The 16,170-nt window shown below is 42.5% G+C and overlaps 1 protein-coding gene across 1 annotated transcript in view; it reads left to right on the top strand.

Annotated features, from left to right (window-relative positions):
* kif26ba (kinesin family member 26Ba) overlaps positions 1-16,170 on the top strand; it is a 123,565-nt gene that overhangs the window by 38,881 nt on the left and 68,514 nt on the right. Inside the window, exon 3 of the mRNA XM_050054496.1 lies at positions 1,936-2,643. Within this exon, the coding sequence (XP_049910453.1) occupies positions 1,936-2,643 (708 nt within the window). The remainder of the gene's footprint in view (positions 1-1,935; positions 2,644-16,170) is intronic.

Genomic DNA, 16,170 nt, shown 5'->3' with positions numbered 1-16,170 from the left:
GCACCTTCGGCGAAGCCTTTTGGCACGAAACTGTCACTGCGCCAAGCTGGATCTGTCGACACCTCCCTCTGCTGCGCCGCCACACCCATCTCAGCGCACCTCGGTCTGCCAAACTACCAAACTGAGCGCGCCTCGGGTTGCGCTGCTCGAAACTAGCTCTGCGCGGGGTTCGCCACCCTGTGCTGCGCCGGGAAACTAGAGCCCAGTATCTCAGGAACGCCTTGAGGGATTTCATTCAAATATGGTACTAACATTCACCTGGACTTAATGACAAACTGATTAGGTTTTGGTGGTCAAAGGTCAAGTCCACTGACAAAACATGCTTTTTTTTTTTTTTTTAAATTTGATTTGGTTGGATATTATGTTGGTGACTCTAATCTTAAGTGTCTACCTTGAAACTGTGCTAATTATATAGATCGTTTATACTGCTAGGGGGAAGATGTGTGTGAATCACCCATGTTTTACCAAGGAATACACTTAATATCTTTCAATAAATTCCTTCAAAGTCTTCACTACAAATATTATATGGATTCAAACAGTCATAGATGTAAACTGCAACTTGAATTGTTGGCGGAGGCATGCAACTGCGAGGTGGTTATATATTCTTTTTTTTATGTGTTCACATCGTGCCACCTTGCAACATACAGTCAACATATGGTTTTCTTGAGAAGCCAGTTCATCTGTTGAGCAGTGATTGTCTCAAATGTTTCAGAGCTGTGAGACTAGTCACATGACTGGCTGAGAGAGTAGTTATTAATCAACTTACTCTCAGATCTATCTTCCACTACACCCAGCCCTTTTGCACTTCACGCTGCTTCTCATACATAAACTTAAAAAAGCAGGTGCACTTAGAGACACCCACACAGACCTAATGCCTTCACTCTGATATTGCATTTGCAGGAGTGAGATTGGGCCCAAGGAGTCTGAAACCAATGTGATGATGTTTTTTGTTCACAAAAGTGCTGTTTTTCTTTATAAATCTTCCAAGATTTCTTTCTGCAAGTCAATCTTTAGCATTTAGTATTACGCTTTACCAATTCAGAGACAAACAAATGGGAAAATGGGTCTTAAAATGAGAAGATAGATATCAGCTGAATATGCTTTTTTGAACTCTTTTCAAAGACATGAATGAACAAGAAATAGTTTCTATTACCTTTGCTTAGCTGTTTCCTTTTCATCAAATATTTTTTATTGCCTTTTTATGGGAATTATATTTTGTAATCTCTTAGAGCTAGAAATTGATAGCCAAGCAATTAACCTCTTGTATGAAAAATGGCTGCTGTTTTATCTGTTATATTTTCAGTAGCCTATCTATTTTTCCAAGATGCTTTACAGATGCTTCAAAGGTGCGAAGTCACATCATGCACTCAACACACACAGTCAGGCTACATTGTAGCAAAAATTGTGCTGAAAAAGAAAGAAGGGAGAGAAAAAAGAGAGAGTGAGTAGAAGGTCAGTTTTTCTCATTCCTGTATTAAAGGACTCTCCTTGCTGCCAGCTTCTGTGACACTTTTACCCTTTAGACCCCAAGGATTTAGTGTATGTGTGTGCGTGTGTGTGCATTTTTGTGTGTACTTGCTTGCACGTCCTTCTCTGGGTACGTGTGTTTCTCTACACATCTTCCCCCGGGCTACAAGGCAATGTTTCTTGGATTTTCTATAAATATTCATAGTCATGATTTGTTCAACATGCCTATCATTTCTCCCTCTCCTCTCCTCTCCTCTCCTCTCCTCTCCTCTCCTCTCCTCTCCTCTCCTCTCCTCTCCTCCTCTCCTCTCCTCTCCTCTCCTCTCCTCTCCTCTCCTCTCCTGCAGGTTATCATCAGTTACATCCTCCAGTGCAGCTCAAAACATGCCGTTCTTGCATCATTTTGCTATCACTCATTTCTCCAGACAGCAGTCTAAATCTTGGCTCTCTGTTTCTCTCCCTTTCTAGGATCCCTCCTTCTCTCTCCTCCTTCATGACAAGCTTCAGGTGCCCAACAGCTCTCGACGGGCGTGGAACGAACGTGACAGCCGCTGTGATGTCTGCGCCACACACCTCACTCAGCTCAAACAGGAAGCCGTGCGCATGGTCCTCACCCTTGACCAGTGGGATTTGTCTCCCCCCTCATCCCCTCCAGCCCTGATTGGACGATATGGATCTCAAGGACCTCCGGGTCCAGTGGGAGCAACCGGAGCCCCAGGAGGTCCTGGATCACGAGAGTGGATTCCCCCTTTTCTCCCTTCCTCCTCCTCTTCAGCTGCTGCTGCCGTCTCACACCCGTCCTCTCAGTCGCCTTCCCCAAGCCCGAGCCAGACCCCAACGCCCAGCCCAAGCCACGGACCATCCAACCCTAGCCACGGGAGTCCCTCGGTGGGGCAAACATCCAGCAGCTGCGCTGCAACAAACCAGCAACCTCAAGGCCCAGGGCACAGGCTGGGATCCAAGCCCAGCTCCCTGGGGCTTGGAGGTGGGATGGACAGAAGGAATGGGTCCCCCAGTTCAGGAAAAGCTGGTGCCCAACAGCAACCTGTGACTGGAGTAAACAGCCCTGGCAATAATAGCGGTAACGGGAGTGGAGCAGTTCTGAGTACAGCAGCTCTGCAGGCTCATCAGCACCTGAACCGAACTAATGGAGGAGTTACGCTCTATCCGTACCAGGTAAGCTATGTGTACAGGTGTGTATGTGTGTGTAACCATGTGCACCTTGCATTCACACATAAAATTCTGCAGAGCTACTTCTCCCACCAGGACATTGCAAATATTACCATGGAAACAGAGTGAATTAATTCTGGTCTTATATAATTAGCACGCAGATGAATACATCTCTTGATATGAGTCCGACAGACAGGACAGGAAGTGCAACATTTTAATTTCCAGCTTGTAGGTGAAGCCACCTTCTGCAGTGTGACCTTGTTAGCTATCAAACACTGATGATACCTGACCTCCGAGATTATGTCTTCAATGTAAACAGACAGGCTCCTCTCTTCTATTCTCCTGCACAGTAGCAAAGGCGTATAATAGCCTGTAGTGCCATATACATTTATTTCTCCTCAGTAGTGGAAGCACTGGTTTAAAAGTCCAGTGTGTAGGATTTGAGGGGATATATTGGCATTGGAATATGATATATATCTTAATAGGGAGTGGTTCTATGCCTACATAGTCTGCCACGTTGCACCACAGTGTTTCTACAGGAGCCCAGAAAGGACACAACAGTGGCTCCAGATAGGGCCATTCATATTTTCACATTGGCCTCCATAGTTAGCAGCCTGTCTGTGACAAGAGCGTAGGAAAAATACAGATTTTTTTGTGATGTGAACCAACGTTTTTACCAGACATGGTTCAGTTGTTTTGGAGAGGAAGAGTATGGAGCTTTATCCCTATCTTTATTCAAGAGAGTGGTCTATCAGTTTGAGAGCATTATTTATTGATTTCACGTTAAAAAACCCTGCCCTCGCACTCAAATAGCCTCTGCTTGCGCTTGGATCTACTCTGTTTCTGCTCAAACTGTGTGCTCGCACTCAGATACCATGTTGCTCGCACAGATTTCCTGCTCGAGCTTCGGCTTTTCTCCTCGCGCTCAAACTGTTTCTGTGCACTCGCGGAATATCTGCTCTCAGATTTCTGCCTTGCACTTGGATTTGTTTTGTGTAACAACCCTGTCAAAATCCCCCAACCAATTGAATGCCAGATTTACTGTTGACCAATGAAATGAGTTCAACAACAGCTTAAACAGCAATGCTGAGTAAGGAAATGTTAACAAAAGGTGATGAAATAAATTATTTAAGTTTGTTATGTAGCTCTGCGAAAAAAAAAAAAGTTCCCCTGGTCTGTTGCCAGGCAACGCAGCACACACGCCAGGAACTCACAAGCTACTTTGTATTTACATTGATCTGCAACTGTGTAACTTCGTCCAGTTCGGCTGATGAAACGTTGGCAAACCTGGATGTTGGCACGGCTGGATTCAAACACACCTGGAGGTCTGCACAGAAGAGTCCTGGCTTTCCTTTTCCTCGTCCTCTCCTGACAATCACTCATAATTTAATTCAAATGTAATTTTGGGGAAAATATCCATCTTCTTGGTGTAACGCTAGTGTCAGTTTGCGTCAATGTAGCGAGTGTGACAGTTGGTTAATTAACAGTTGTATTTATATTTATGAGTGATTTTACTGTTACAAGTCCCAGTGATGTTATACTCTATATCAGCACTCATGGAATGCCTCTCGTCCAATCAAATTACAAACTACTTGGTCAGAACTAACTGTGTATGTATATATATCTATATATATATCTATATATATATATATATATATATATGGCGCACGTGTGTAAATTAACAGTCCCTTTATTCCAAAAGTTCTATTGGTTGGGGGATTTTGACAGGGTTGTTACACAAAAAAAATCCAGAAATCTGAGAGCAGAAATTCTGCGAGCGCACAGAAACAGTTTGAGCGCGAGGAGAAAAGCCACAGCTCGAGCAGGAAATCTGTGCGAGCAACATGGTATCTGAGTGTGAGCGACATGGTATCTGAGTGTGAGCACACAGTTTGAGCAGAAACAGAGTAGATCCAAGCGCACGCAGAGGCTATTTGAGTGTGAGGGCAGGGTTTTTGAGAGTGAAATTAATAAATAACGCTCTCAAACTGATAGACCACTCTCTTGAATAAAGATAGGGATAAAGCTCCATAGAAGAAGAGCCCTCTGTAGATAATTTGGCTCCCAGTAAAAACCTCCTGAACAATGAACACTGAAGGAATTCTAACCAGGAGAAGTTTCAGCTGGTTGCAATCTGCATCCCCCTCACTAGATGCCATTAAATCCCCCTAAATCTTACACACTGTTCCGTTAAGCAACTAGCTGAAAAACAAAAGTTTCCTTGTAACTTGCAGGAGTCAATTAAAATCTAAAACTAGAAAGAGACATTGTGAAGGTAATTTCCCCCACAAGAGCTCCCCATGAGGACACAACAATTGATGTAGAAGTCTTGGATTTGAGAATCATCTCTTTTTGAGAGGGAAGCAAAATATTCTCTTCAGTAGGATCAAGGTAGAACGTAAAGCACTGAGTTAACGTGACGCAAAGCGTAAAAGCGACTCAAACTGAAAATGGAGATAAAAGAAGACATTTCAGGGAGAGGTGGGAAGAAAGGGATCAGAAGTAGACAACAGAGGAAGACGGTAGGAGGCAGAAAAGGCCTCAGGTGACGTGGTCTAGAGGTGTATGGAGGAAGACAGGAGAGCTGAGACTGCAGGGGAGATCCAGAGGTGCTTGTGTGTGTGAGAGTGTGTGTGTGTGTTAACGTGTGTGTATGACCGTGTTCTACAGATGTAATAATTCATACAGTGATAATTAGAACTCAAGGGACTCTATGTCACACACCCCCAGTACCCCTTCACTCTTTCATTCTCATTCACTCTCTTTCTCTCTACTTATTCCTTACGCCTCTTTCTTTCCTTCTCCCCTATTATTTCTCCTGTCTTTCTTACACTTTGACTGTTTTTATATTCAGCCCCTCTTCTATCCTGTTCCTTCACCGTCTCTCTTTGTTTTTATTCAGCCCATGACTTGAATCAGATGCAGAGATATGGAGTCGTAGGTGCAAATTACTTTGTACAATCTCTGGAATTGTTTCGTTATCTTTTCCTACAGGAAATAAATTAACCATAAGAGCCTCCATGTATTCTGGCCTGTCTTTGTGACAGTGAACATTTTCAAATCTGAAACAGCATTTATCTTTTGCCAAATTTTTCAGTTGCATACTTTGTTTTTCCTTTGCTCCTGCTTTTATTATTTCTACAGATAAACTGCCTTCTGTTTTCAGTCTGCAACATTCATGTCTGTTGATTTGCATCTTTTTAGTTTCACTGTGTTTCCCACAAAGCAAGATTCATTTTTCATGTTTCCTTTGATGTTTGTTGCCTTTCATTTAATAAGATTGTTAAAGGACAACTTCGGTATTTTTCAACCTGGGCCCTATTTCCCCATGTGTATGTGTGCGTATGATTCATAGGTACAACTCGTTCTAAAATTGGTTCAGTATTGAGCCGCGAAACGAGCTAAAACAGTAACGGGGGCAAATGTGTCCCGTATAAGTTTGTGCATTAAAAGTGCTTTTTTTCGCCACTGACCGGTTCAGATCGCCAGTGCTATCTCTGTAGATAGCATACTAAGCGTTTCCCTGACCCTTCACCTCCTCCCAGCTGTGACATCATCTCGAGAGAGATTTGCTTGTTGCCGGAAGAAAACAGAGGAGCCATGCTGAGCGCCGCTCAGAGTGGCGCTGGTTGTCCCAGAGTACAGTTAAGAGTTTTACTATAGTGGTTCGTGTTTGTGCTTATCCGAATTGCAAGAACAGGATGTCGCGCAACACTCCGTACAGTTTTCACAGGCTGCCTTTGTCGGACGGCGAGATGCTGAAGTTGTGGCTAGTTGTGCTACAAATGGATGCTAACACTCCTGTCCAGACACTGCGCCTTGCAGACCATCAGGTCTGCAGTGCTCACTTCTCCCGAGATGACTACTGCCAGCCGAAGAAGAGAAGACATCCAATCCCGAAACACCTCTTCCTCAAGAAAACGGCTGTCCCACGAGTAGAGAGAGCTACAGACACAGCGGAGCAAAGCTCTCGCGAGATGATGTCACACAGCCCAGAGGTAAGGGAAACGCTTAGTATGCTATTTACAGAGATAGCACTGGCGATCTGAACCGGTCAGTGGCGAAAAAAAGCACTTTTAATGCGCAAACTTATACGGGACACATTTGCCCCCGTTAGCCTTTAGCTCGTTTCGCAGCTCCCGGTTGCATCTGCCTCCCTCAATACTGAACCAGTTTTAGAACGAGTTGTACCTATGAATCATACGCACACATACACATGGGGAAATAGGGCCCAGGTTGAAAAATACCGAAGTTGTCCTTTAAGATGACTTAACACAGCTAGCAAACAGAAAACAGAAAGAAATCAACTTCCTTCCTCAGTATCTGTGTTGTTGTTTGCATTTAGATACATTACAAGTGCATTAGTGCGGGAGCATGTCTCGTGCATGTTTGCATGTGTGTTAAAACTTGTATGTCAGCAATTTTGTGCAAATGTATGTGTCTGTATGTGCAAAAAGGTCTCTGTTTTATGTATACAATAGTATAAGTACTTGTTGTTTGCATGTGTGCATTTACCAGTGTATTTACCAGTCTATTTGTATTTCTGTGTTCTGTATTTGAATTGGTAACTGTGTTGGCAGGTGTAAAATGTTAGTGAGTCTTGAGTGTTTGTGTTGTGACTTTGACAGTAATGGTGTTTCAGCAGGAAGGGAGAACCAGAGCATGATAATAAATCACCCTCGTTTAGACTCACCCTCGAGAGAGGAAGAGACGGAGGAGGAGCTGAGCAGGGAGGTGATCAAAAATGGGAACGGAGAGTAGAAGGGAAAGAGAAAATGAAGAGAAATTAGAGTGACGGATAGAGAGAGATGTGGACGAGAGGATGAAGAGAAGGTTCAGAGAGATGGGTTTAGGATAAGAGAGAATAATAGACATTTTTCTTTAGAGGGATAAATGGACATATTGCTGAGATGCAACCTCTACACTGTATTTCCCTTTTTGCCAGAGAATTGGTTATTGTTGCCTTACTGCAGCACAACACAGAACATCAAAGATTGCTGTTCATGTTGTAGCATCAGTGGAGCTTTCAAGGGATTTTATAATGGAGATGAGAAATCTCTTCCAACATATTCATGCAAATAGAAAACAAACACATGTGGAGCAACGGCAGGGTGTATCAGTAGGGTTTCAGTTGAAACTTGTCACCCAGAATCAGTGGGCTTTATAGGAAATGTGGTCTTAATCTTAAGAAAAACTCCTAATAGCAAAACTGGTTAGGTCTTATTTGATTTAATTACCTTTAATGATTAAATCACCGTTAAAGTCACCTTCAGACGTAACACAACAAGAAACAGAAGAGACGGAAGAGAGGGAGGATGCAGAAGTAGACAGAGAATGGAGGCGACCCATCCGCCAGTGTAGTCGACATTAAAATCCTGCAGGGTCAGCAATGTACAGGGTGACAACCTCCACATTTTATATTTATTAGGACTTTTTTTTTGGTCCCACAAGAGTGTAGAACAAATGGAAAATGCTGAATCAGTCAGAGCAAGGAAGACCGATTGTAGCAGACTGGGTGTGAATCTGCCAGGTAGCGTACTGGGATCACAAACTTTTTCAAATGGATTTCAAATTATGTCATGTTAAATACAGATTTTTCGGCCAAAAACCCTACCGAACCCTAAGATTGCCCCATTTGACATCTTTTTAATTAATTAATGTCTACTGTCATCACCTCATCATTTTATCCTTATCCACAACCAAAAAAATAATGCCTCTGGCCGTGGCTGTCACCGGTGCAGAGGCGTAATAAGTACAAACACAGTAATGTGCACATAGTATTGAACACATCATAATGGACTATAGATGTAAATGGGACACCAGTGGATAGGGAAATTGGTAAATCTGGTAAGTCAGTCTACAGTTAGATGAGTTTTCTAATAGAAGTGACCAACGATCCAGCTGGTTGACAAATGTTCATTTCCTGAGTCCAGTAACTGACCACAGCACTCGTGAGTGTAAACCAAAAGTCCAGGCTTTAAAACCGCTGGGTGATGTCAGACAGCAGTGTGTTCAGTGATGTATGGGCCTTTAATTTTCCCAAAGAAACAACACAGAAACCCATCTGTCCTTTTGCAGCAAACTCAACTGTGTCACATTTGCCATTACTGTACACTTTAACTGGCAAAAACTGTAAAGTTAATTTACTTCTTTTGGGCTCTTTTAGTGCCGGTAGTTTGTGCGTCACACTCTCTGTCTCTGGCATGAGAAAACAAATCTAACATTGTCTCTTTGCCCTCTCTCCGTCCTTCAAGCGGCTAATTGAAAACAGGTTTATACAGTATCTTGTGTGTGTGTGTGTGTGTGTGTGTGTGTGTTTGTGTTTACTGTGTTTCTGTTTGTTGTGCCTGAGTGTTTCTGTGTGCATGTATGTGTGTGTTTAATTGTATATCTTGCAGAGAGAAACAGGATGTGACAACACGCACGAACGCACACACACACACACACACACACACAAACAGGTTTACAATATTTTCCTGTCATATCAAAACAAAAGTTAAATCTCCACTGACACACACTTTCAGTTCAGACTTAGCAGGATATCCTGTAGGATTAAGTAGGGCAGCAGCGGTGGCGAAAGGTTAGCGAGGCTTGTGACTGGAAGGTTGCTACCTCGATCCCTGGACCGGCAGGATAAATCTGGGTGGGGAAAGTGAAATAGCAGTGCTTTTTTCCCACTACTGTCTCGTTTTCACTACCGTTAGACTCCTATAACAAAGTCAGACTCATGATGGACAGTGTTCATCATAAATCTGACTGTGTTATAAGAGTTGTCACTGCAAACACAACCCTGGGCACTTGATACCAATTCTTAGGGTTAAACACTCGTTTAGGGCTTGGCTGCCCGTACATATGGATCTACAGAGAGAGAACGTTCAGCTGTTGGGCTAAAAATAAGTGATGCGGGCCTACCTATTGCCTTGCAGCCACGGCACTGATCCGACGGCCATCACTTAGTCAGCTTGCTCTTTATAGTCAGACACTGCTCAGCGACGATAATCCATTGACAGTTCATATGTAGACATTAAGCACATAGACAATAACTTGAAACACACTTCACAGGGAAAATGAGGAAACACCACCATCCTTCTTCCTTGTGGCACTCAGAAACATCGACTCTGATCTCACACATGGTACAATTCCTCTCCTTCCATTACTTCGGCACGTCCCCTTTCAAACTAACACAGGCTCTATACCTAGGTAAGCCTAACCCACCTAGCCTGACAGCCATGCAGGACAGCCAATACGGGACAGAGTACAGTGTCCCAGCTGCTCCAGTGTAGTTGCACAGGGGCCAGCAGTTGCGAGTGTACACTCTGCCACAGGCAAAAACATAGTTAAGTCTCCTTTCTCCTGAGCTAAAATGAAAGTTGACCAGCAAGCCAAACTCACAAAAACAATATTCCAGTACTCCATGGATTACGCCAGCCAAGGTCCCCTTGAGTTCCTCCATGAGAGAGCAGTGCACATGCTCAGTTGCCAACAGAGACAACGTATCTTCATACAACTGTAAATCCTACGACTTAGCACCCCACGAATGACGTTACATACTTAGCGTATAGTTGCATACCTAACATAAAGTTACAGTGGTAAGGTTTAGGAAAAGACAAATAGTGACGATGTACCTTGAAATGACTCAAAGTTCACTCAAAGTTCCCACTATTGTGGACACCGGTCTCCTGAGGAAAGTCCTGGGTAATGTTCTGTTTTGTGTCTCATCCACCTCCCCTTCACTTCCTTCTTTACTCCCATCAGCACACTGGTCACGTGATCACAGTTTTCCCAAATATGTGGCATATACACAAATCACTGGCTCATATTTATGTAAAATATGTATGAATTTTGGTGCATTGCTTTTTGTAGGAAAATGTATGAACAGTGCACGAGAGCCCCCTGACAGAGAGGGCATCAAAGAGCTCTGACATGTGGTTTTAAGTTGCTGCATAACTGCGTAAAATAAGAGTATGATAAAAGCATGCATGTTTGGAAAAATTATGTGTATTTTGTAATATGTTTTGAATCACGAGGGTTTCAGAGAGCTCTGCTTTCCATAAAATCATCAGTACTGCAGAGTGAATGTGCAATAAGCTGTTTCCTTGTCATTATTTTCTCTTTGACTTTTGGCATAAAAAGCCTTGAAGCCTTTTCAGACTTATGCAACATATTGTACATATGCTGATATGAGGCATTAGTTATTCAATCACAACCTCCTCTGCCTCACCTTTGCTCTCTCTTTCTATGTATATCTATCTATCATTAACTCCCACTCTTTCATTTCTTTCTTGCCTCCACTCTCCCAATGTTTCATTTCCTTGTGTGTGTTGTCTACTTATCACCACTGTTTTCTTCCCTCTCTGTCTCACACACACTCTGTTTCTGTAATTCTGTCTCTATTGCAGACTAAATAGACACCTTGTTCCATTTGCTCACTCACTTATTTTTTACATCTCTCCCCCACTTTCATCCTGAGAGGGCAGGCTCTCCCTCTCTCTTCCTCCACTCTGCTGCAGTAAGCATTTAGATTGTTTTACAGATTGTGTCTACCCCCCTGATAAAAGCAGGCAGGGCCACACACACTGACACACAAACACACCATTTCCCTTTTCATCCTCCACATGAGAGCCTGAAATTTCAGGCTCAGATTCTGTGTCGGTTGCCTGTGGTATGTGGTTGCAAAAGGATGAAAAAATCAAATGAACGTAAGAGTGACAGATGAGGAGGGGTGAATGCTTGGGAAATGGCGTTTGTGTTGTAATGAAGATGAATGATCCAGCTTTTACCTGTTTCTAAGAGCAGAGACGGAGGGGTGTGAATAAGTGCTGTAGTGTAGAGAAAGAGGAGGGGTAGGAGTGACAGACTAAGTGTCTAAGTGCTTATTTTTTATCCCATCTTTCTGGGGAAATCTGATATCACATTCATCAAAGTCCCTCATTGGCAGATACAATCTCAGCACCAGGTGTTCTACGCAAACATGATCATCAGATGCTGTGTTTTCTTTTGTTTTTGGATTTGGCTGTGGTATTATCCTCAGCACTCTGTCTGTCCTGGTATTATCTATGTCTGTGTCTCTCCTGCTGCAATGACCTAATATCCCCATAGGGATCATTAACGTCTCATCCAGTGTAATTTAATATAATTTATGGTAAAATGTAGAGAGAGCAACTCAGCTTGTATGTCCTGTGGGGAAAATCTGAGGGAACAACTGTAAACACCTCGTAAGGACAAACAGAAACAACAAACATTTTCAGTGATATCACATTACTGAGAATGCCATCCATATCAATGCATTAGCCAGGTGACCATGCAGGGATCATCTGTGGGGTAAAGATTCTGATGTTGTTGCTGTTGACTCACTCATACATCATAAAAGTTTTCTGTTACAATGAAAAAGCCCAAATCCATCTGCTACTACATCCTGGCCGGTGCTGGGTATTGCATAACAAATTACGATACCAGTAGCGTTATAGTGGTACTGATACTAATAGACTTTATTTGATACCCATAATGTGAATGTTGTGGCGTGTAACATAGCCATACTTTTGAACGTTTTGGTGGCATCTTGACACACTAATCTGCCAATTTTGTCAGATGCACCACACTGGACTTCACTGTGCCACAGACTGAGTAGTAGCTGCTAGTGCCTGAGTGTGAGCTCTGAGCTGGACACATTTGTGAGTCCACCCAGCCGCATACACTGTAACAGGGCTAACTGTTAGCATCACACAGCTAATGTTACCTTGCATCAGGGGTGTCCAAACTTTTTTTTAATGGGGGCCAGATTACATAATGTGAAAATATCTGGAGGGCCAGTTGACTTCTCGCATCATATGAGTTATTAAAGAAAATCCGGTAACACTTTACTTGAAGGTATCTACATAACTATGACATGACCTTGTCATAAACATTATGTACATGTCATAAACGTCTATGACTGCTGTCATTAAGTGTCATTCGGTTTTTGTAATGACAAGTTGACATTGTTTGCGTTGTCTCGATTATGACAACTTGACATTAATTAAAGTGACATTACCAGAAGTTGTATTTGTCATGACATCTTGACATTAAATTTATTTGGGATGTCCTTATTATGACAACTTGACATTAACCAGGATGACATTACCAGAAGATGTCTTTGTCATAACAATAATAATCATTATGTCAACTTGTCATAAACACAAAAAGAGGTGCATTTCTTGTTAATGTCAAGTTTTTATGACAACAACAACAGCAAATTTGCAGCAAACTACCCAATACCACCAACTAAACAATACCAACTTGCTTAACTAACTTTTACTACGCATACAGTATATTTTGAGTTGAGCTGTTTCGGTGTCAGTTTTGGTTTGTTGGGATCAAGTAACCGCTCAGTGTTGGATGTTAGCCACTGCTGCTGTGTTAGCTCGTGCTAACCAGGCAGACATTGAACTGACTGGGAGGACAGCAGCTCTGGAGATGGCAACACCAGAATTTTACTGATCTGGTGTGGAGTCAGGACGGTCTTGGATAAAACCCTCAGCATACAAAGGATCGAATGCAGGTGTTGTTTGACTTGAGACGTTTCAATACTACTTGATACTGGATTATTTTGGTCAATAGCTTAAAAGGAATCGAGTACTGATACCCAGCCCTGGCTAAATCATTTAATGTCTTTTCTGTTGTTGGAAAAGGTAAAATACTCTTTAGGTGGTTCATGCACCAATTTCTACAAAAATGGCATCTCATGTAAATATTCTTAACCTCTCTGGACCCCAACTGATTCTCAATACATCCATTCTTTGACGTATACACACCTTGAGCATCCTTCTTTTTGTACTTCCGTACTTAATAAATTTTTTTATTTGATTTCATTTTATGTATATGTGTGCATCTTCTCTGTTTCTTCCTGAAAAAATGGGATAACTTGTGGGGGTTATATATTTACTTACACAAAAGTAATCCCTCTCAATCATCACTTAGGAGTTACTAGCAGTGAGTGGGGGTGTCTGGATCTGCAGAGAACCTGCCTTCTGCCTGTATTTTCTTATTTCCTTCTTATTTTGGTTTGTTGGGGACGTTTCCTGGTGGCAGCCTTTGGGTAGTGGTGTGTAGCCCACAGCCAAAAGCAAAGCGAGGTCAAGACTCTCTAAAAACGTAGCAACCAGCCATCTCTCTCCTCTGCTCCGTGGATGCGAGCTTCAGGTTTGTGTGTTTGATAGAGGGTGAGGTTGAACCTCACACACAAGCATGCACATGCGCTGAATTTACACAAAATCTGGCAATGCAGCACCTTCCTGCAGGGTTGTGCAGAGGTGTAGGTGTGTTTATCTGTGCCTTAGAATGTGTATGAAACAATCAGAAAATAATGTGTTACTTCTCCAGTTCAAAGCTTTGTACTCGTAAATACCGCTCACTCTTTTCATTAGCTCACTTGATAACTGCTGCTCTCGTTGAGTCGAGGAGGAAAGGCCAAGTTTAAATGTTGTGTTTAGAAACAGTAAGCAACAAATCCTGCATAGCATGCTTTTAATATACCAAAAAAGTGGGAAACACAGATTTGTACTTGCCATTTGAGTAATGCCAGTTTCCAATAACAAAATTTATGGTAGAAAAGAAAGGAATGTGGTCTATGCAGGAATGATCATGGTATCCATCTATTTTCTATGTGCAGTAGTTCAGATGCAGAACTAATTTGACAGCTCTCTTATAATAGCCGGTTTAATGAGATGCATGAAGCATAATTACCCATCAGCACACCGCAGTTTTAGACACACAGAAGCACAGCAAACCTTTTGGAGTCTCATGATAGTATAAAAATAAATGAGGATATGGTTATTGCACTTTTTTGGTGACAATGGGAGGTGCAGCTGAATAAAACATAGAGCCTGTCCGGTCCCTGCGGCCTGAACTGCTGATCGCCACATATTATTCAACCACCTTTACTCCAGTTTTCAGCTCACGTTATAATAACCCTCCATAGGGACATTTCTCTCACACTGTGCTAGTTGTTTTCTTCTCCCCATTTATCAGGACAAATGAGTAGCCAGTGCAAATGCACAGGTATTCCATGTAGCGCGCTGAACCTTTATTCCATATGTTCACAACTCCGTTAATAATGCAGGAGTAGCAAGCTAAGCCTGAGCATTTGAAATGCATGTAGGTGCATGCAGGGAGAATGGTATATAAACTATAGAGGCATCTCATTTACAATAGGTAATTTATCAAGGCAGTGGGCTGTGCGCTTGGACCCCAGGAGCCCTCAGCAGTAAATATACGTACAGTGGAGCTGATTTACACACACATACACACAGGTGCAGAGAAGTGCAGACACACGCACACACAAAGACACACACAGACATGCTAACAATAGACATACATGTTCGCAGATTTAGTCTCACACAAGCTATAGTTCATCAGAGCATGGGGTAATGATTTAGGTGCTCTGCTGTCTGGCTGCTGGCAGCACATAAAGAACCATAATCAATAATCCATATCTATTTCACGAATGGGTCACCTACACACACACACGCACACACATACGCCCACACATCTGCGCACACAGTGTCAAACCAATGCAACACACACTCTCATACAAAACAGCTGGATGTCTTGTATAAATTCCTTTGTGTGTGTCTCAAGCATCTTATGAATCTGGACACATGAGCAACAAACCCTTAAAGCTGCTCTGTGGAACTGTTGTCTCCCCCTCTGGCAGTGAGACTTTTTACAAAAACACTGTCGATGTGCGCTCAGGACATGCAGGTTAGCTTGCTGCATTCCCCCGCCCCCATGAGCGCTGTCTTTTTTCGTTTTTAATTTAACCCTTCCTCTGAACCTGAGGGGTTTCTTTTAATTTTAAAGCATCCACACCAGAAAATTTTTAAACATGTCTTGTGATTTTCCACCTTCCCTTCTGCCATCCCATCGCTATGCTCTCTCACCTTCCTCCTTTTTTTTAAAAGATCTTTATTCCAAATTGTCATCACACATGTAACGGAAGAAATATCAGCATCGTGCAAACAGACAAAGACAACAGAAATGAAACAAATATCAAATAAATAAATTAATGTCTCCTCCCTTTAGCTCTGGGTGGTTGATGTAGACACAGTACTTCCTGTGCACCTGCACGAGAAAGTCCCCACAGACACCTGCCACAACTACTCTAGTGTACAGAGAGTTTTCCCTGGCAGCAATAGGCTTAATCAGCATTGTGTGAACTCATTTGGTAAGGTCTTGAATGTAACGGACATCCATGTGTTAAAGTCCTGCACTCTACATGTAACTTTAAAGGAACAGTGTGTAAGATCTAGGGGGATTTAGTGCCATCTAGCGGTGACGATTGCAGATTGCAGCAGGCTGAAACTCCTCCAGGTTAGAATGTCATCAGTGTTCATTGTTCAGGAGGTTTTTCCTGGTAGCCAAATAATCTTAAATAAATGGACCTAGGTGATTAATACTGCTAAAAACACTGAATAACACAGTTTCATGTTACAAATCAGTATTTTTCCGATGCTCTCATTGCGGAGGGGCTGCTAACTAGAGTGACGAACGCAAAAA

This window comes from Epinephelus moara, chromosome 1 (assembly GCF_006386435.1).
Source record: "Epinephelus moara isolate mb chromosome 1, YSFRI_EMoa_1.0, whole genome shotgun sequence".
NCBI classification, from domain to species: domain Eukaryota; kingdom Metazoa; phylum Chordata; class Actinopteri; order Perciformes; family Serranidae; genus Epinephelus; species Epinephelus moara.
Note: the sequence above shows the minus strand (reverse complement) of the source record. Positions and strands in the feature narration are given on the sequence as shown.